Raw genomic sequence first — 20,901 nt, 5'->3', positions numbered from 1 at the left:
CTCCACTCAGATCCAATCTTGTGACTAAACAACACCAGCAGCCCTTCAATCTACTGAAAGCACATTCTGCACCTGCTGAGCCGGTAGTTGAATCTCTCCTTGGTGTGAGGCAAACCCACAGCCAAACTAGGGATGCTGTCTCAGCTGCCCCTCCTCCAGTGCCCCTGCAGTAGGTGGACAGGGCCTGCTCTGCCTCCACAATCAGGTCCACATCTCCCGCTTCCAGGCCTTTCAGAGATTCCTTTGTGGGGTGGGTAGTCTGGCATGGAGTGTGTTGGTGCATACCTTCTTTAGCTGCCTCCAAGGGCACCGATATGACCACCAGCTCTTCTACCTCCATCCGAGGGGTCTCTCATGTGACCTCTCTGAGCTGCTGGTCTTCTACCAGGACCTCCTCAGAACCTGGAAGCTAGTCTTGGCAACAAGACCAGTGGTAACTGCCGAGAGGGAGGATCTCCTCACAGAGCCCCTGCTACACAACCCCCATTTCGGTGTGCAGGTGGTAGTGTCCCCCTCGGTGCACCAGAGGTTGGTGCCACCAGGATTGGAGGCCTCCTGGACAATGACTGGAGGGACTGGGTAGACCCTCTGGTGCTCGGTCAGCCCATGGGGCTCTCCACCCCTTGTGTCCACCAGGTATACTCCAGAAGGTGAGGGTAGCCTTACTGCTTACCTCTTGGGCTGTACTTGATCAGTTCCCGTGGGAGGGTACTCCCTGGCCACCTTCCGGACCTCGCCATCGGGTCCCTACCTCGCGAGCTCCCCCGCCTTGCCACCCACTCTATAACACCTGCAGCCGGCTGCACGACCTGCAGCCGGTCTGTCTCTGAACCGTGCCTAGGAAACAACTGTATGCATTCGTGCTCCATACTCTTCATTTTCTCATCCTTGTGTCCTGTCTCAATACCAAGTGGTAGGACCTCCTAACAACTGTGGACAGTGAGGAGCCCTGGTGGGCCAGTCAGTATTCTACCCTAGGCCCGCTGGGAATATTAGTTGGCAACTCCTTCATGGATCCATGAGCATAGGCATGTATTTGGTGCAATTCACCCTCCTGCCCACACTTGCCCTTTTTGCAACATGAGGGAGACCCTGGCACACATTTACATGGAGTGCGTAAGGTTGCAGCCCCTTTTCTGGCTCCTCCAGAACCTTCTTCTCAGGTTCTGGCTGCACTTCTCCCCACATCTCCTGATATTTGCACACCCCATCCATTGGCCTACGAAGTCGCGAGATCTCCTTGTCAACTTCCTCCTGGCATTGGCCAAGGTGGCTGTCCATCATACGAGAAGGAGGACTGTTGGATAGGGAGGTGCTCTGAGACTGTGGGGCCTATTTCTGCTCCTCCCTGAAGTCATGTATCAGGGTTATGTATCAGGGCAGAGTTCCTCTGGGCCGCATCTACTGGCTCCCTGAATGCCTTTGAGGAGCAGTGGGGTCCTCTGCTAGGAGTCCCCCCTCTGGCTCCCTGCTTTTGACCCTGTGACCCTCACTTCTGTCCCTGCTTTCTCATTTGTTGCCCCCTGAATTTACTTGAGTCCTGGGTTCAATAGTTCCTCCCCTTAGACTGGAGGAGAAGCAGATGTAGATGGAGGTGGACACAACCTCAATAGTTGCCCCTCCAACAGAGCCGCAGTGAATCATCACTCAGGCATGCAGCAGTAACTCAACTGCACTGACTTACCCTTCCACACAGAGTCTCCAGTCATGTGGCAGCATCCTATCCCTGAGCAGAGCCTGTGTCAGATGACCGACAAGCTCAGGTATTTCCCCAACCCCACTAAAACTGCAAATCAGTCTGTTCAACAGCACTACACAGCCAGGAACCCTCCTACTGCTTTGCAGTGTAACACTCTCTCTCGACTCCCAGCCTTGCCTAAGCCCTGTTCCAGCCTGTCCTAAGCCCCGTTCCAGCCTTGTCCTGGCCCTACTCTGACCTCCAAACCTATTATGGACTTGCTCCAGCCTTGCTTCTACCTCCTGACCCGCTAGCTTGGACTTTTGACTTGTATCAGGACTCTGGCTATAGTACTGACATGGCTTGTCCATGGCCTCTGATCTGGGTTCTGACCCTGGCCAGTCCCCAGAGTTTGGTTACTGCACTACCCTCAGCTCAATCCCGACCCTACATACAGCTTTAATCTCAGCTCCAACCACTAAGCGTTACTTCCAGGAGGAAGCGCCTGGCACTTGGTGCTTATGAGGTGGCTAGTGTACAGCTTCACAAGTCAAGGGAACAAGGGGTGGGCTGGGTCCCCCAGGATTACTAAAGGCATTTCAACATTGCCAATGGTAATCCTCTGGTCAGTGAAGAACATCCTTGCATGTAGCTTTCTGAAGAGTCCTGCATTCTTTCTGAAGAGTCCTGCATTCTTAAAGATGTAAGTGTCATGCACTTTCCAAGTGTCACTAGAGATCTACCAACGCTAGCATAACAATAGAAAAGTAGCCCTGTGTTGATGCACTCTGTGGCAAGGTGGTCTGGTGCCATAATAGGGATATGCGTATTGTCTATTGCTCTCCCACAGTTGGGGAAACCCATTGCTGCAAATCCATCCACTATGTCCTCCACATTGTCAAGACCATTGTCTACCAGGAGATGATTAATGGGCCTGCACATTTGCATGAAAACAGATCCACTTGGAAAATTCACTGTGGATTTTCCAACTTTAAAATGATATCCCACTGACTGCTAGCAATCCAGAGTTGCAAATTTCCACAGTGCAATGGCCACTTGCTTCTCCACTGTCAGTGTAACTCTCATTTGGGTGTCCCTGTGCTGGAGGATTGGGGCCAGCTCAGCACGCAGACCCAGGAATGTGGCCTTGAGCATCTGAAAGTTCTGCAACTATTGCAAGTCATCCCAAGCCTACATTACATGATTTCACTAGTCAGTGCTTGTTTCTTGGCCCCCAAAACAGCTGGCTTTTGCATCTACAGCTGTTCTGTGAATGCCAACTACCTTGAATTGGGTCTCGCTAGGTCTCACAGGAATCTCCCCGCCAAGAAACAGTCATGCTCCCAACTGATTTTGTTCTTCTTATGGCTCTGCAAAAAGAAGAGGATTGTGCACCCCGTGCTTGCAATTCTTATGACAATAATGCAAAGCTGTGCAGGCTCCATGCATCTGTCAGAGATGGCGAATAGCAAGGAATGCCGCACAAGTCCTTGGGTTTTTTAAAAAAGGCACAACAATTATGGGATATAGATGACATTGTGGGATGGAGACAGTTGCCTGCTAGGAAGTTGACCCTTGCTCCCAGTCATGCCTATGTGACTTGTTTCTGCCCCACCGATTTTAATCACATCTTGCTTTTCTGCATGACCAGGATTTTACAGCCTCGATGTACAATAATATTGGGTCATGTGGAAATATTTATTAGCAGATAAATTGATTAGTTATGTATCTGTTTTAAGAACACTTTATTGTTAGTGACCAATTTAAAAGAAATGACACAGTAATATACATAGGTTTATAAGGAGTTAATTAGAAAAAGTTTAATTGGAAGATGGTATTTTATGTAGCAAAAATGTGAAAGACTTGTTTTGGGCAGTCATAGAGGACACTTTAGGACACTGCTAATAATTTTCTTAAGCTTAGTAAAATTGCATTTTACTGACACATGAAGACCTAGGTTAGGGAATTTTGTGTTCTGAATTAGTATAGAATTCACTAACCAGTGATGCTCTTAGTTGGTGGCTGGACTATGTGAGTAACTACATTTAAATCACAAACTCAAGATACAAAGGCAGAAGCTCTCGAAGGTGAACTAAAATTGGAGCTTTCCCCTGTCCAGGCCAATAAAGACTAAGCTAATCTTGTCTAACCAAAAAATTGCTGCTTGTGTAAACCACACACCTCCTGGGTGTGATGTTCTGTCCCATCTAGTGGCACCAAGACCATTGAGAGATTGAGAGAAAGAGAGAGATCTGCTCTACAGCCTTAATTAACAGGCAGTTGACTTTTAGCTCATGTGGTAGAGGCTCATACACTAAGCTCCAGAGGTTCCCGGTTTGATCCTGCCCGCCAACGACCAGGGTCTGTCGGCGTTACACTTGCATCTCTTAGAAGCGGCATATTCTCAGTTTCATTGAATGGGTGATAGCAGAGAATAAATGAACCAAAGAAGTGGATCTCATAGGCTCTAGGATGTAATAGCCAATCCACAATTTTTATCCAAGTGTCCTCTGTGAGCTATAACATAGCATTACACTCTGAGTAGCAGCTGATTACCCCCTCAATCAGTGTCCAGTGCAATTGTAAAAGCAAGAAGAAAAGGGGTCAGAATGAAGCTTGGTGTTTGTGTAAATGTAAAATTTAAGACCAACACTCCTCTGATTTGATATCCATAACTGCCCATGAAAGCTCCTTGGGGTATACCCTTGGACAGGTGATCTTGGATTCCATACTCTGAAAATATGAAGCATTAATACCAAAAATCTTTAGATTGCTATTCAATTAAGTTTTTTTTGTGAAGTATCAATCAAATATTTCAAATCAGACATCACAAGACTCATAAAATGTGTACAGTACCTTTACGGTTAGCTATGAAAAAACTATAGCACAAATACCCCCAGAAAATGTATGTGCTTGGAGATTAACTAGACTCATTATTTACATATACCAAAACCAAGACAAACTGTCTTAATTTAAGTGCTAATTCCCCCCCCCCCAGCCTCATTAGCTTAATTATGTAAATGGTCATTTATTAAACCACAATGGAAAGAACCGAAAGATAAATAAAATTGCATTTATGTCTAATGCAGAATGTGATTTCCTGTCTTGTAGGTGGTAGTAAGAGATAGAAGTATATTACCCTTTTGTCACTGCATAAATAATACCACATCAGTTCAACACCTGCACTGACATCCTGATTATTTTGGATGTAATGAAGGTATGGACTGTTTTTCTGCAAGACTCCTAAAGGCTTGAGCCTTCAACATTTAAGAGGCCTTACCTGTCTAAGAGATAATGTCTTTGCCTTTAAAATGGACTGGCAGCTGAGGTGAACTTGGACTTTAATGAGAGGTACCTGGAGGCAGGCCATTTTGAATGTGGGACCCTTAGAACTCATTCCCTCATGTGGCAATAGAGCTCTAGTTGTTTAGCTTATAAGGCAGTGCAAAGACCCTGCTCTTTTTTTTTTTTTTTGAACTTCCAGTTACAATGAACCTAATAATTAACACTCACCAAGAGAGCATCTTAACACCTATTACTGTTTGTTTTGAATTCACCTTTGTGTTCCTCTACTCTTCAAACAGTGACTTCGAGTAATCTCCTTATATGGAGATAGTGTATTTAACGTGTGGAAATTTATTCTATGGCTAGGGTGATCATACGTCCAGATTTGGCCGGGACAGTCTCCTTTTTAAGCTCTGTCTCTCACATCATGACTTTTTTCACAAAACTGGGCATTTGCCCCATTTGTTCTTGCCCTAAGAGGAACATTCAGACAACAGCAAATGGGACAAATGTCCATTTTTGCCAAAAAAGTCATGACAGCTGTGATATCAACTCGAGGTGAACGGCAACACATGGTGGAGCTCAGGCAAGCTGGCGTCGCCACTTACCCGGTGTCCCTTTTTCAGTCTGGGGAAAGATGGTCCCATATCTATGGTCTTTCCAAATTGTTCTTGTGCCTGCCAAAAACACCTCTCCCAGCGTAAGGCCAATGACACAACTCATTTTAGATCATCTCTTATTTCATATTTGAAGTATTTCACCTGTCATTTGACAATATTGTTACTAACATAACATTAGTTTTTCTACTCTGTAAGGCTTTGATATATACAAAAACACCTTGCATGTGGAAATATATATCTTTTTCAACTGTCCCCATCTGTTTTCAGTTTCTCTCTCTTTCTTACATGTGCACACCTGAAGGAAAAAAAAAAAAAAAAAAAAAAAAAGCTGGGTCTTTGCACTGCCTTATAAGCTAAACAACTAGAGCTCTACTGCCACATGAGGACATGAGTTCTCAGGGTCCCACATTCAAAATGGCCTTAGGTTCATTATTAAGTTCATTGTAACTGGAAGTCCAGGTACAGTCATTTAATGAAAGAGCATGTTAAGAGCCTTAATAGTGAGTGCTGAATGTAACAGGCTTCAGTTTCAAGGGCTGCCCATCCCCTAATTTTCTGGAGGATGTGTAATTACCCACACATATTTATAACCAAAAACATTTCTAATTACACAAAAAAGTGTACTGTAATGACTGCAATTCTTCTATACACGGAATTAAATGTTTTTTAAAGATGACTGACAATGATTGATACGTTGTGTTTTACACTAAAATATTCAAAAGTGCGCATATACAAGGAATTTTCAGAAACAAAATGCAAAGAAAATACTTTTTTAAAAAGGTGAATAAAATTAGATAACCTTATTCAGAAAAAATGTTGCAACACTATTACTGTACTATATGTGAGCATGCTGTCTAGATTTGTGTTGAAATAGCATCCTAACTTGGTTGCAAATATTTATAAATGAAGTACTCCCTGTTGGACAATTTCTGAGAAGTATTTGAAAAAACAAACTCAGTACAAATATTATGCCCTCATAAATTATATCAATAGTTAGTTATTGGAAACATTAGTTTACTGATTTGCTGCAAATAAATAAATTAGCATAATTAATTTTCAAGTCCATAAAATCAATGTGATAACTTCTCCCCTCTACTGTGTTATGACTTAGGATAACCCAAGCAAAATTAAAGCTTTATTTACTGCTGAGAAAGATAATCAATGAAGCAAGAGGCCTTTTTAATACCAGCTCTAGTGAGACAGCATTTTTGAATGCTGAATACAGCAATGAAAGCTGAACAAGTTTTATAGAAGATAATTATCCGTAGCACCCAAGACAACTGAATAAAACATTTAACTTGGTGGTATGTGGAAAATAAAGCCATGAAGGCCCGTACCTTGTGCTGGCAATACTTGGTGATTCTGCGCCAAGCCTACATCTTTCTAGCTGACTGGCAACGATTTGCCTTTCCACCTCCAGCTCTCTGGTGAGTCTTTGAAACTGGAGCTCCTGTGATTCCAAAATAAAAAAATAAGGCATTCTAGAGTTAAAAGTACTTGGTGTACATCAATATTGGAACATTAATCATTATACATGAAAATTTTGCCTTGGTCTGACTCTTAACTAGCTGAAATAATCGATAAGCACAGTAATACACACAGTGTGATTTCATAGCTCTTTAATATTTGTAGTAACTTTTGGTTTAATCTTTTCTATTAAAAGGAGAAAGAAAAGATGCTCAGGTCTGCTTCTATCTAATCTGTGATTTCAACCCTTTCAATATCTTCCCCTGCTGCTGCACTTTAACAAACTGTGGTTTACAATACACCTTCCTCAGTGGTGTCTGTAACTGAGGCTTATCGCACAATAGCACAACTTATTCTCAACTGTAGAGCGTTAAAACATCAACTACAGTACATTGTGATTTTTGCACTAAAAATCCCAAATAGATTAAATTATTGTACAGTTTCCAGTCTGACAGAAATATGTTGCAGAGACAGTCTTTCACCTTTGAAAGCTATAAAAAAAGCATTCTAATTCTAGACAGTCTTGTTATAGTTCTCTACCGTATAAGCATCACTCCTCCCCCACTATCAAAAAGGCAGTCATGTGTAATGTAGTGCTAACAAGAGATAGCTGAAAATGCAGAAGGTTAAACCACAGCATTTTAGATTGTTATTACAAGCTAAAGAGATTTTCTATAGAAATTATACTCTGCAATCTGTACTTCATCAAGGGAAACAAACCATATTATAGGAAGAGACATTTTACTTGTATTTAGACAGCTTTGTAATCAAGCAAAGAGGCTGTATCTGAGCAATTGTACAGTATTTGCTATTCAAATTCCATATCCATTGTGCATTCTTTAAATACGGAAACACTGTTTAAAAAGTGTTTAAGCATGCAAGCCAGACTATATAGAGGTGTTTTTTAAAAGGTAATTTATCAAATAACTGGTTTCAGAGTAACAGCCGTGTTAGTCTGTATTCGCAAAAAGAAAAGGAGTACTTGTGGCACCTTAGAGACTAACCAATTTATTTGAGCATAAGCTTTCGTGAGCTTTTAAGTGAGCTGTAGCTTTTAAGCTTAAGCTTATGTAGCTCACGAAAGCTTATGCTCAAATAAATTGGTTAGTCTCCAAGGTGCCACAAGTACTCCTTTTCTTTTATCAAATAACTGTAGCTCTTTGAATGTATTTTATAGTGCCAGACTATATATAGTTCCATACCTTGCTGCGTGACCACAGAATCATTTGAATAGTAGTTGGTAGTTAGGGGATGCATACAACTATCTCAAGTTCCATGCAGGATGGGTATATATACACTGCTCCACTAACAGTCCCAAAGTACCTCTCCACTATTCGAAGGCCTATTTTTAGCTGGACTCTTAGGCAGAAGGAAAGGTCAGTCTGGTTCTGTGGAGGTAATATATTTCAATAAAAAGCATTATTACTGGGAAAACAAAAACAAAAAAACAGCTACTCACTTTCTCATAACAGTTGTTCTTTGAGGTGTGTTGCATATGTCCATTATACTGCAGGCAAATTGGCATCTCATGCCCAGGTGCTGGAAAGTTTTCCCTAGCAGTACCCATAGGGGAGGCCCCACACACCCCAGGAACTTGTATGTTGAGTGGAGGGTGCAAAAGGGAGGATCACTCTAACCCCCTTCAGTTCCTTCAGACTGGAAAGCTGATGATAGCCTCCAAGGCATTGGGGAAGGAGGGTGCTTTGTGAATGGACAAATGCAACATCTCAAAGAACAACAGTTACAAGAAAGTGAGTAGCCATTTTGATTCTTTGAGTGCATGCATATGTCCATTAGACAGTAGGTGACTCCCAAGCAATTATCCTAGGTGTTAGGGCTCTGAGTGTCATCAGAAGAGGGTCTGTAGGGTCCTCCTTCATTTGTGTCTTCTCTTGAAGCAGCAAACAGTGCATGTCTGGTGAACGTAGTACAGAAGACCATGTTGCTGCTCTGCAGATGTCCACAGTAGGAACTTGTGTCACAGATGTTGCCGAGGCCGAATGTGCCCTGGTTGAGGGTGCTCTCATCTTTTCAGGAGGTCCTACACCTCAGAAAGCATAACACAAAGTGATGCAGCTGGTGATTCATTTTGAGAGTCGCTATGTTGTAACTGGTTGACCTATCATATATGTTCTGCATATGAAACAAGCACTGGGAAGACACCCCAAAGGACTTTGTCCTATCCAAGTAAACAGGCAAAGTTCAACGCACATCTAGAGCGTGCAGTCTTCATTCATCCTTGTGAGCATGCAGCTTTGGAAAGAAAACCATTAAGTATATAGACTGATTCAGATAGAAATCAGATATCACCTTTGAGAGGAACTTTGGGTGTGACCTAAACCAAACCATATCTTTGTAGAAATGGGGTAAAGCAGGTAAGTGACAAATGCATTTAGCTCTCCCAAACACTGAGGTGACAGCCACTATACCTTCACTGAGAGGTATAGAAGCGAGCAGGAAGTTAAAGGTTCAAAAGGATCGTCAATAAGAGCAGACAACACTAAATTCAAATCCCAAGTTGGTGCTAGATCCCAGATAGGTGGGAACAACCCATTGAGACCTTTCAAAAACCCGGTCAGGATAGTGTTAGTAAAAACAGCTCTAACCTGGATTCAAGGGTAGAAATGCTAAAATAGCAGCGAGATGCACCCTAAATGAGCTGAGGGCTTGACCTGACTCCTTAAAATGCAAGAGATAGCAGAATTGTTTCAATTTTAGTTGAGTTGGGAACACATTATGGGAGGCTGCCCAAATGGATAAGTGCTTCCCTTTGCTCAGGTAAGAAGTTTTTGTGAAAGAATTTCTGCTACTAAGGAGAACATTCTGGACTGCCACTGAGCAGTGTGCCTCCTCTGCATTTAGCCTCTGAGGAACTTTGCTGTGAGGTGCAGTACTTGAGGATTCAGGTGCAACACCCGCCCATCTTTCTGAATGATGAAGTCTATAGTTAGTGGCAACAGCAAGGGTTCTCGAGTAGACAGCTTGCATAGTTGGAGTACTATGGCTATCTGGGCCAGGATGGAGCTATAAGGATCCATCTGCCTCCATCTCATTTCAGCTTGAGAATGACCCTAGGAATCAGGGGCACTGGTAGATATACATACAACAAGTTCTTTTCCCATAGAAGCTGGAAAATGTCTGATATTGACCCAGGGCTGTGACCTTGCCTGGAATCGAACCAGGGACACTTCCTGTTCTGCTGAGCTGCAAACAGATCCACCACTGGAAATTCCCTATGAAGAATATCAAATCAAGAATTACTGTGTTGCGAGACCACTTGTGGTGTAAGTTGAAGGACTTGCACAGGCAATCCGCTTGGCCATTTTAAACACCCAGCAAGTAAGATGCCCTGAGACTGACCGAGCTCTATACTTACATTCTGCAGTTTGACTGCCTTCTGGCAGAGGATGTTTGACCTGGCACTTCTTTTACATGAACAAACAAGCACCGCTGTGGTGTTGTTGGTGACAGAATGGACAGTGTTGCCCTGAACACTAGGAGGGAGGTTGGAACTGCTGACACACACAAAATATTGCACACAACTCAAGAATGTTTATGTGTAACCTGGTCTCATGGACAATTCACGAACTTTAAGCCTGATGATCACCCTGATGTGCTTCTCACCCTAAGGCTGAAGAGTCCATTACCAAAGTCACAGAAAGGGAAGTTGGAGAGAAGGGAAATCCCCTGCACAGGTTGTCTTGGCTCATCCACCAGCCCAGAGATGGTAACACCACATCTGGGATGCACACTAGCTTGTTCAGATGGTGAATGTGAGAGCGATAGACTGACTTGAACTGTGCCCACACCACTGTGAGGTGCAGCCTGTCACAAGGGGTCTCATATGTACATGCAGTCATGTAACCCAGAAGTCAGAGGCAATTCTTCGCAGTGGTTTGTGGCTGGTCCTTGAGGGACGCACAAAGATCCCATATCATCTGAAATCTGGAAAGAGACAGAAAGGCTCAGGCAACATTTGAGTCCAGGACCACCTCAGCGAACTCTATTCTTCATAGAGGTGATAACATTGACTTTTATTTGCTTATTTTCAGGCCCAGGATGCTGAACATGGAGTCTGATGGATAGCAGTCTCTACCTGGTGTTGGAGCGACCCTGAACTAACCAGTCATCTAGGTAAGAATACACATGGATGTCTCTCTGGTGGAGGCAGACTATTACCACTGCTATGCATCTGATAAAAAACTGTCAGCACGGATAAAAGGCCAAAAGGGCAGAACAGTGAATTGGCAATGATCTCCTAAGACAAACCTCAGGAACTTCCTGTGACCAAGATAGATCGCCACATGGAAGTAGGCATCTTGTAAATTGAGGGCAGAAAACCAGTGTCCTGGATGTAGGGAAGGGATAATCACAGCAAGGAACACCTTATGGAACTTGATTTTCTCGGTGTACTTTCTTGGTTCAGGTTTTGAAGGTCAAGAATGGGTCTGATGCCTTCTCTGGCTTTGGGTATTGGGAATAATCCCAATAAAGAGGAGGCACTTCTTCTGTAGTTCCCAAAGAATATAGAGTCTGCACTTGTCATAGTACAAACTCACGAGAGGGATGCCTGAGAGGGTCCTGAGGGCAGAGGGAGATTTTAAAGAAATTGCAGGGTATATCCAGATTTCACCTTGTTTGGCACCCATTTGTCTGAGGTCATGGCCTGCCATGCACATAGGAAATGGGAAAACCTGTCCCAGAAAGGTCCAGTAAGATCCAGGGTGGAAAGTATGCTGCCTTCATCTTAAGTGTCAAATCAACTGCTTCGAGATCTATGGATGTCTGGATGAGGAGACTGAGGAAGCAGAAGGCAAAAATCTCCTTCTCTGAGATCTTTTCTTTTGGCCTGGTCAGCAGGATGGAAGGGTTAATATTGCTGTCCAAACTGGAAGTATCCCCCCAAGTCCAACCTGTACCTCATCATGGTGGAAGGGGTGTAACATCTGAAGTAAGGCATAGCTCCAATGAGTAATCCCAACAAGGCTTGTCAGAAATATCGCCATGGGCGTTATGCAAGGTGGACAGATCCAAAGTGAATCCTGAAAATGATGGCTAACACAGGTGGCAAAGATGCAAGGCAGCAGTTGCACCTAGCTACCTGAGGTAAAGAAAGTCACTGAGAAAGACTCAACGGCTTGGGTCGCACAGCGTGAAGCCAGTACTGGTAGACCAGGAAAAGGGTCATGTAATTGCACCTCATCTCAACCGCTGGGATGAGACGAGGTATTTCCTGGGATAGTCGTTTGCCTTCTTTTTTTTTTTTGACCTAGTACTCAGCACCGGGGTTAAAAACCCTGACTTACTTTCAGCTGCAGATGCCTTGTTGATGCCGTCTACCCTCGGTGCAAACATGACGCGTTCGTGCCAAAGCCCCCTTGGGACGCGTGTCCTCTGATGTCGGCAGACACATCTGCAGTACATTGTGACAGTGCATCCAATTGTATCTGGGATCTCCAACAGTCCACCAAAATTGCAACTTGGAATGTTGCAACTCTTCATAAAGTGGAATGATTTCATGTGTAATGCATGCAGATGTTTATGGTCACTTGGGTGTACAAACTACTGGGGCCATTGTCTGCAGGCGGTGCCTTACAACTAGATGTTCCAGTGAATGCTGTTCTCCAGGTGGCTTGTAACATCCAGGATAAAATTCCACCAACCGAGGTTTAGAGGCAGCCCAGAGGCAGACTCCCTATTACACGGATTCATCAAGTCATTTCTGATGTTGGATCCTCAGGCTGTCAAACCTTTGCAGTTGTGCAGGAATGGACCAAATGGTGAACAATCACTATGGCTGACTGTCTGGCTAAGCAATGAAGAAGAAGAAGAAGCTGGAAGTGAGGATGATATTTTGTCCTCTTCATAGCTGGAGTGTAAAGGCCCAAGGATTTTAAAACTGCTCTAGAGTTCTTTACAGCATGTAAAGCCTCACCTGTTTTGGATGAGAACCAACCACAGCCTTCGAAGGGAAGGTCCTCAGTTGTCTGTTGTACCTCTGTAGGAATTCCTGAGGACTGCAACCAGCAGGAACAGCCGTGGCTATAGTCCTGGTGCCGAATTTGCAGTGTGCAAGTAAGCCTGCAGAGCTAATCGAGAGTCCAGACTGCTCTCTGCAGCAAGGGACTGGAACTGCTCTCTGGAGCTTTCTGGTAATTTATTTATCAACTCAGTGACTGCTTCCAAGTTAGAATCATTGTACCGGGACATTAAGGCCTTGTGAGTGGCAATTCCGGCCATGTAAATTTTCTGTAGAATGAATCTTGCTTCCAAAAAGATCATACTTTTGGTATCTTTTTCTTTAGAGGCAGACTTATCCCAGCCTTGATGACTCCTTTTGTTCACATTGGCCACTACTAGTGAGCCCATCATAGCATGCAAATTAAACTGCTCAGACTCCGGAGACAGAACCTGATATTTACCTTCTATTTGGTCACAGCTGCATGGAGGAAGGGGTTTGCAGCAGTATCCTAAATAGACTGCATAATGGCATGATTTATAGGCAGGGTTACTTTCCTGATATAGCCAGATGCAAAATATTAATCACTTTGTGGGTATTCTCCTCCACTAGCTCCGCTTGAGGTTAAGTCCTGTAATTGTGAGTCTGTAGGTTGATTGGTACCAACCATCACAAGCCTCTCGGTACCAGCAGAAGAAGGTTCCCTCCTATGGATCTGCTCCCATGAAGTAATAGCAATATTGATCTGGATGCTGGGGGCATTCCCCAGGGCAGCATTTCTCAAACTAGGGGTCCCAACCCAAAAGGGGGTCGCAATGCTATTGTAGGGGGATCATAAGATCATGAAAAACATTACCAGGGAGAGGATGAGCTGGAGGGTGCGGGTACAGCAGCTGCCGCTCTTGGCCGCCTAGCTCTGAAGGCAAGACTGCCACCACCACCAGCACAGAAGCAGAGGTGGCAATAGACCCCCATGCCACCCTTACTTCTGCGCTGTTGCTGGTGGTGGCACAGCCTTCAGAGCTGGGGGCCTGGCCTGTGGCCGCTGCTCTCTAGCCTCTGAACTCTGAAGGCAGTGCTGCCGTCATCAGTGCAGAAGTAAGGGTGGCTATACCATGAGTATGCTCCTATGAGTATGTACAGTGGATCTAATTTGGCCAGTGAGGAGGCTGGTATGGTACCAGGCCCCAGTTGTGTTTGGCCCTACTCTCCTCAAATCTGCTTCACTGAATGTAAGAAAAGGACCTGAAGAAGCTCTGGACTCTCAGTAGTGAGAAATTGAGAGCCAAAGATTCTGATGAAGAATGAATGAAAAAAGAAAAAAAGTATTACTAGTAAGAAAATAAGCAGCAAGTTCGTTCGTTCACAGGGAACACAGAACATTCCAACTACCAAGCTCGGACAGTAAGAAGGAACTGAAAGAGGGGAAAGGCAGCTCCATCCTTTATATCCTTGTGACATTCCAGGTACAATGTCACATTGTGTACAATTCAGACCAGTGGGGGGCTGTGTCACCCATGCCCTGCAACCTTGGGTGCCTTACAATGCCTTGCTGAAGCAGCTCCAACCGGGCCACTCACAAACAGCTTTCCAGCATACAGGCTCCACCCGGAGTGTAATTCCAGCCCGCCAGTTACACTCTGGCTCTCACCAGCCTTGGAGGGTGACCCCAACAGACCCTCAGTCCCAAATTTACCCCCTCAAAATGCATGTCGTGTACTGCCCAGACCTCTCCTGGATAGTACAAACATATTAAGTCCGTTATCCCAAAATAAGTTACTAAGTGAATACAAGTAAGAAGGCATAAGAGTCAGAAATAGTTACAAGAAAAATAAAGGTAAAATGCTTACTTGTGCCTAAGTTAAACTATATCAGATTCAAGCATACTTTCTCACTACATGCTTCCAGCAAGGTTACTGACCAAACTCTTCAGGTCAGGACCCCTCCTGCAAAGTCCAACAGCTGTTTTCTTTTGTCTTCTCAGATGCAGAGAATACGATGGGCAGAAAGAAAGAGAGGGGTGTCTGGGGGTGTTTTCCCCTTCCTTTTTATAGTTTCAGTCCCCTTTTTGAAAAACATTTCTAGTTGGGAACTCAGAGACAAAGAGAGTGTGTGTAAGGATGTTCCCTGCTGTTTCTTTTTCACCTGTTTGAGCTTCCTTTGTTTTCCCTTGCTGCTTGATGACTCTGTTTACTGCTAAAATGCAAACCAATGCAAACACACTCCTTTGTTTAACACAGGCCTGTTTGACCACTTTGGTGCCTCATGAGTTTTTGAACATGCACTCTTATCATCATACAGGGAAATCTTCTAACTTTACAACCATGTTGCCACACATTTTATCAGGACACTACTGACAAGCAAATTATAAGTTTTCAAATGATATCTTACAAAGCATACATTGTACAAAGATTATTACAATAATGTATAGTGTGTGTATTCTGTCACAATCCTCCACACAGAGCATGAAGACCTGGGGTGTGGCCACCCCTACAGGTACCGCTAGGACAAACTCTCCAGCACCAGTGCACAAGACACCTACAGCATAATGGAAATTATATGTAAGGATTCTAAGAAGAATTATCCCTTTTTCTTCTTTCATGAGATTGCTTCCATGAAGTTCCATTGTAGGAAACAAGCTAACAATAGCCTCTTTGAGGAAGTGGGCTAAGGGGCCCACTCAGTTGAAAAGCAATGCAGTGCAACCAGATTGATGCAGTGTCAAGAGCAAATCAAGTTGTGAAGGTGTGAACCAAATTCCATGCAGCAACCTTACAGATTTCCAACAACTGCACATTACAGACAAATGACACAGAAACTATCATCCCCCTAGTAAAGTGAGACCCATTATCTACTTCATAACATAACTGAATGCACTATTATTCATTTAATTTTCTGTAGGCTGAGGTAGCGAGACATGTAGATTTTCCCCCCCCTCAATGTCTAAGAAGAGTATGGCTGGCTTACTAAATATCTTTGTCTTCTCTAAATACTAGCAAATAGCATTTTTATATTCAGGATGTGAAACTTCACTTACCCACTACGGCTATCAAATAACAACAGGAAACAGTGGACTGATTAAGATGAAAATCCAATGCAGTTTTGGTCAGAAATTTGTGGTGAGGTCTATTACCATCCTGACTTTGCAGAAAATGGTAAAGAACAGGTGGGATTCTAACTCAGACCTCCATAACTGAGGTAATGGCAACTAACAAGACTAAAAGATCCTTTGGGCTCATATGAAGAGTTTATATAATACCAAATTCAAATCCAAAGTATCAGAAGACTCACAAACAGGATGGTATATGTTTGTAAGACCTTTTAAAAATTATTTCACCAGAGAATGGCCAAAATTATGGTCATTTTCACTGAGACACAGGGTAGGCAGAAATCACAGGATGTAAACTGTAACAGTTTGCAGAAACAGTACCTTGACAGCAGAAACATGAGAAAGTCTATATTAATCAGAACTGGATGAGATAGGATATAAGGCCTCTATCTTAACCGAACTTTTAATGCCTTCCATTTGCCAGTGTGACACTCTCTAGTGGTAGATTTTCCCTAAGACGACCACCTTGACTGCTTCAGGCACGGGTCAGATGTAAGACATCTTGACCAAGGAATCCAGTAGTCATTCTATCAGGTGCAGAGTCCCGAGGTCATCCTGCAATTTTGCTGGGACAGGAGATTTTGACTCAGGGGAATAGTGGCTAGATGATCTTTGGATGGGGTTAGAAGCTCAGTGAGAGAGGTTGGTTACCAGTAACTGTTTTTCTTCGGAGTGTAGCTTCTGCATATTCACACTTATGGAATCAGCAGCTTCTAGCATTAAGCTGTGGAACCTTTTGGAGACTGTATCATCTGAACCACTTGCCCTGCCTTTCCCCTTTTCTTCAAGGAAAATTCAGTTGGTATAAAATTGGGAGTGACCCCAACTGTCCTTCATTTTCTTTCCTAATTTTGGAACTCTTGATCTGAGACTCTGAAGAAGTGGAGAAGATAGGCAAGGAGTCTGAATATGCATCATAGACAACACGCTCTCAGAGAAGAACAGTTACAAATAAGTTTCAGAGTGGTAGCCGTGTTAGTCTGTATCAGCAAAAACAACGAGGAGTCCTTGTTGCACCTTAGAGACTAACAAATTTATTTCGGTATAAGCATCTGATGAAGTGGGCTTTAGCCCATGAAAGCTTAAGCCCAATTAAATTGGTTAGTCTCAAAGTGCCACAAGGACTCCTCGTTGTAGTTACTGATAAGTAACTTCTCTGTTTAGTTTGATTGACTTCTGTATACTCCCACTTGTGAGAGATTGGCGAGTAGTCAGACGGTAGGGCAAGGAGCTGCAGGTGAAAAAGGGTGGCAAAACTATCAAAATGAACATCCGTTCTAGATCACAGGCCAAGAAAGTATTAGAAATTACTTAATTTCACTCTCCCAGATCAGACCTCAATGAAGGACAAATTTTTGTTTCAAGCAATTACAGAGCTTCAAGTAATAGTTGTGCAAATTCTATTAAAAGGATAGTATGAAATCATCCAGTGGATGTTACCTTCAGATTAGCTGAATACCATTTATCATCTCCAGATAAGTGAAGTAAGAAAGAGAGAGACTTGGGGATCTCTGAAGATCCAACTGATTGCACAGAATAGAGAATTCACCTGTGAATGGCTGCTTCACCCAACTCGTAAGCAAATCAAGTGTGCCCACAAAGAGATGTACAATGGTGGATGGACATTCTGCAAGGAACAAGAGGACAAGATGGTGTGCTGTTTTCCCAAGCCAAGACATGAGACGTGACTATGATAGAATAATGTTCTGAAGCGCTGGTGTATAATTGGCACCTCTTCATGAGATACATCACAGATTATAGACTACTGAAAGAGAAGACTGGCGAAGCACTGTTGGATATCATTCCTGACCTACCCAACAAAGGAAAACAGAGGGCAGAAGATTCTTGAAGTGAACTGCTGGCTAGGTAAATGGTTTAAGGTAGAGTGTTCATTTTGTAGAAGATTGGTCCACCTTCTCTGACGACAGGGGGTTGTACAGATTGGTTTCCCTTCTAATGAAATAGAGACAATCTCCTCAGGGATAGGCTGGCTAAAATAGTTAGGTGGGCATTAAACTAAACTCTTTAATCTAAACTAACTGAACTTCAAAAATGGGAAGGGTGACAAGAAGAAGCAAATAAGCACTCATTTAGCATGAAATCAAGATCTTAAGAAAAACATTAATCAAGACAACCAAGGAGGTGAAGAGAAGCAATTATTTAATTGCTATATACAATGCTAGGAGCCTGAGTAACAAACAAGAGGAATTGGAATTGCTTATTCAGGAGTATAAATTTGACCTATTTGATATTACTAAAACTTGGTGGGAAAAGTTGCATGTTTGGAATGTTAAAAACACCAGTTAGAACCTATTTAAGGAAAAATCAAGTAGGCAAACGGAGAGAGGAAATAGCAGTATGTCAAAATGGTATTTCCTGTTTCCGAAGCGCTGACAAATCAAGTAAATGATCTTGAATGCTTGTGGATCAATGTTCTAACAGATAAAGCAGAAGATGGAATACTAATTGGTGTCTGCTACAGACCACCAAATCACACTAGAGAACAGGATGACTGGAACCATAAGCACATACCTATGTGTGTGTGTGTGTGAGGTGGGGGAGTGGGCAGGGGGGCAGGAGCTACCTTATCAAGGGGAACTTCAATCAGAATAACATATGCTGGAGATACCTGCTACTAGTGTTAAAACATCCAGGGAATGTCTAAAAACTACTGTATTTTACTAGCTCATAGAGTGTTGCATCCAATAGGGGGAATTCTATATTAGATTTCATATTGACAGATAAAGAAATTATAACAGAACTAAAAATTAGTGCTAGCTTAGAAACAAGTGATCGTGACTTGATCATGTGCAAATATATAAGTCCAGTGCTTTAAAAGGGCCATTTTCACAACACTGAAAACAATGATGAGATTTTTAAATCAACAGGCCAAAATAACTTGTATCCAGGAGTTTAAAAAAGCCAACAGTGATGAAGCCTTAGAACACTAGAGAAGTTATAAAGGACTGGAAGAAAGCTAATATTATGCCAATATTTTAAAAGGGTAAATGGGACAACCCAGGTAATTATAGACCTATAAGCCTGACATCTATCCAGGGCAAAATAATGGAATGGCTGATATGAGACTTGATTAAGAAAGAATTAAAGGAAGATAATATAATTAATGCCAACCAACATGGTTTAAGGAAAGTAGATGATGTCAAACTAATTTTTTTTTTAAACACAACATTGGTTTGATTAAGGTTGATTAAGGTAATAATGATGATGTAATATATTTATACTTCTGTAAGACATGTGACTTGGTATCATATGCCATTTTGATTAAGAACCTAGAATGATACAAAATCAACAAGGCACACATTAAACAGACACGAAAACTGGGAGACTGGTAAATAATGAAGAGGATAGATTATATATACAGAGCGATCTGGATCACTTGGTAAGCTGTGCACCAACAATGAATGTGTGTTTGAACACAGCCAAATGTGAAATTATACATCTAGGAACAAAGAATGCTGAAGTAATTTATTAATAAAAGATTAAGATTAAGATTTGTTCATACCAAAGGAGTTCTATGACTTAGCGAAACAGACCATACCATGATCTCTCTGACAGCATGATCCTTGTTGAAGTGCCTCTTTTTCCTACTGAGAGACTGCTCGGAACTATTGCCACTAAGGAACTTGCCTACATGCATGGTAAGTTACTGCATGGTAAGCCAGGCGTGAATCTACAGATTGTTCAGTAACATCCCTTGTGGACATTGCTACGTGCACTGAAATGTCCCTGAGGGTGGTTTGGCTTACTACTTTGAAAACACAGTAAGCCAAGCTGTGCTCTGGGACTTTCAGGGCACTATAGCAGTGTCCACATGGCACGTTACTGCACAGCAAGCTATAGATTCAGGCCCTGGTTTGCCATGTAGACAAGTCCTAGGGATGCTGTCCCTCAGCTCCATCCTGACAACTTGGATACTTAGCTGTTGGAACCGGTTTTAATGTTTACTTACATGGTAGCCTTTATAAGGGTACGTCTACACTACCCGTAGTGATCGATCCCCGATCGCTCTGCCGTCAACGCCTGTACTCCACCATGGCAAGAGGCGGAAACGGAGTCGATGGGGGAGCGGCGGCAGTCAACCCCACGCTGTGAGGATGCGAGGTAAGTTGACCTAAGATATGTCGACTTCAGCTACGCTATTCTTGTAGCTGAAGTTGCATATCTTAGGTAGATTCTCCCCCCTCCCCCCCCCCCAGGTGTAGACCAGGCCTAAGAGAATGACCTTTTTCAGCAGTTTGGTATTTATTGTCAAGCTTTGGCACTGAGGGAGGCTTATTGGCTCCAATGCTTGTGCCTGGAACACCATTTTAAGAGATTATCTCCTCTTATACAATTGTATACAATACCAGACTTATACAATACCAGAGCCCTCTTGTAAAAGGAAATTCCAGAGCCAAGTCTTTTAGCCCTTGGCCCTTTTGCAGAAGTCCTTGCAAGCATCTTAGCCATAGGATCAGAGCTACACCTCTTGAACCTAATTTTCCCACACTAGGAAACAAGTTTAGCAAAATATTTGATGACAGCCCAAAAACTACAACACATAAATTAAGAAAAACATCTATACTATATCTGACAACTTATGAACTATTTCATAAAACAAATATGACGGAGAAAGGGAGAGGCTTGTTCCATTATAGCTCCATCTGGAGGATGGGGGGGAAGGGAATCTGTGGGATTTAAGGTATTTACACATTCACGTCCATGGAATGTTTTGCTTCAAATAATTGCGAGCCTCCTAGCTGTCAGCTTTGGCTCAAAAAAG

At 43.0% G+C, this 20,901-nt stretch overlaps 1 protein-coding gene across 10 annotated transcripts in view; it reads right to left on the bottom strand.

Annotated features, from left to right (window-relative positions):
- Positions 1-20,901, bottom strand: part of PKP4 (plakophilin 4) — a 256,739-nt gene that overhangs the window by 147,005 nt on the left and 88,833 nt on the right. For 9 of the 10 annotated variants that reach the window (XM_075117855.1, XM_075117858.1, XM_075117857.1 and 6 more), the window contains one exon: positions 6,921-7,033. In XM_075117855.1, the coding sequence (XP_074973956.1) occupies positions 6,921-7,033 (113 nt within the window). Of the gene's footprint in view, positions 1-6,920; positions 7,034-8,252; positions 8,275-20,901 lie in introns of those variants that run through there. The other variant, XM_075117860.1, reaches the window with a different exon arrangement.

This window comes from Caretta caretta, chromosome 11 (genome assembly GCF_965140235.1).
Source record: "Caretta caretta isolate rCarCar2 chromosome 11, rCarCar1.hap1, whole genome shotgun sequence".
NCBI lineage: Eukaryota > Metazoa > Chordata > Testudines > Cheloniidae > Caretta > Caretta caretta.
This window is presented reverse-complemented; position numbering and strand designations above follow the sequence as displayed.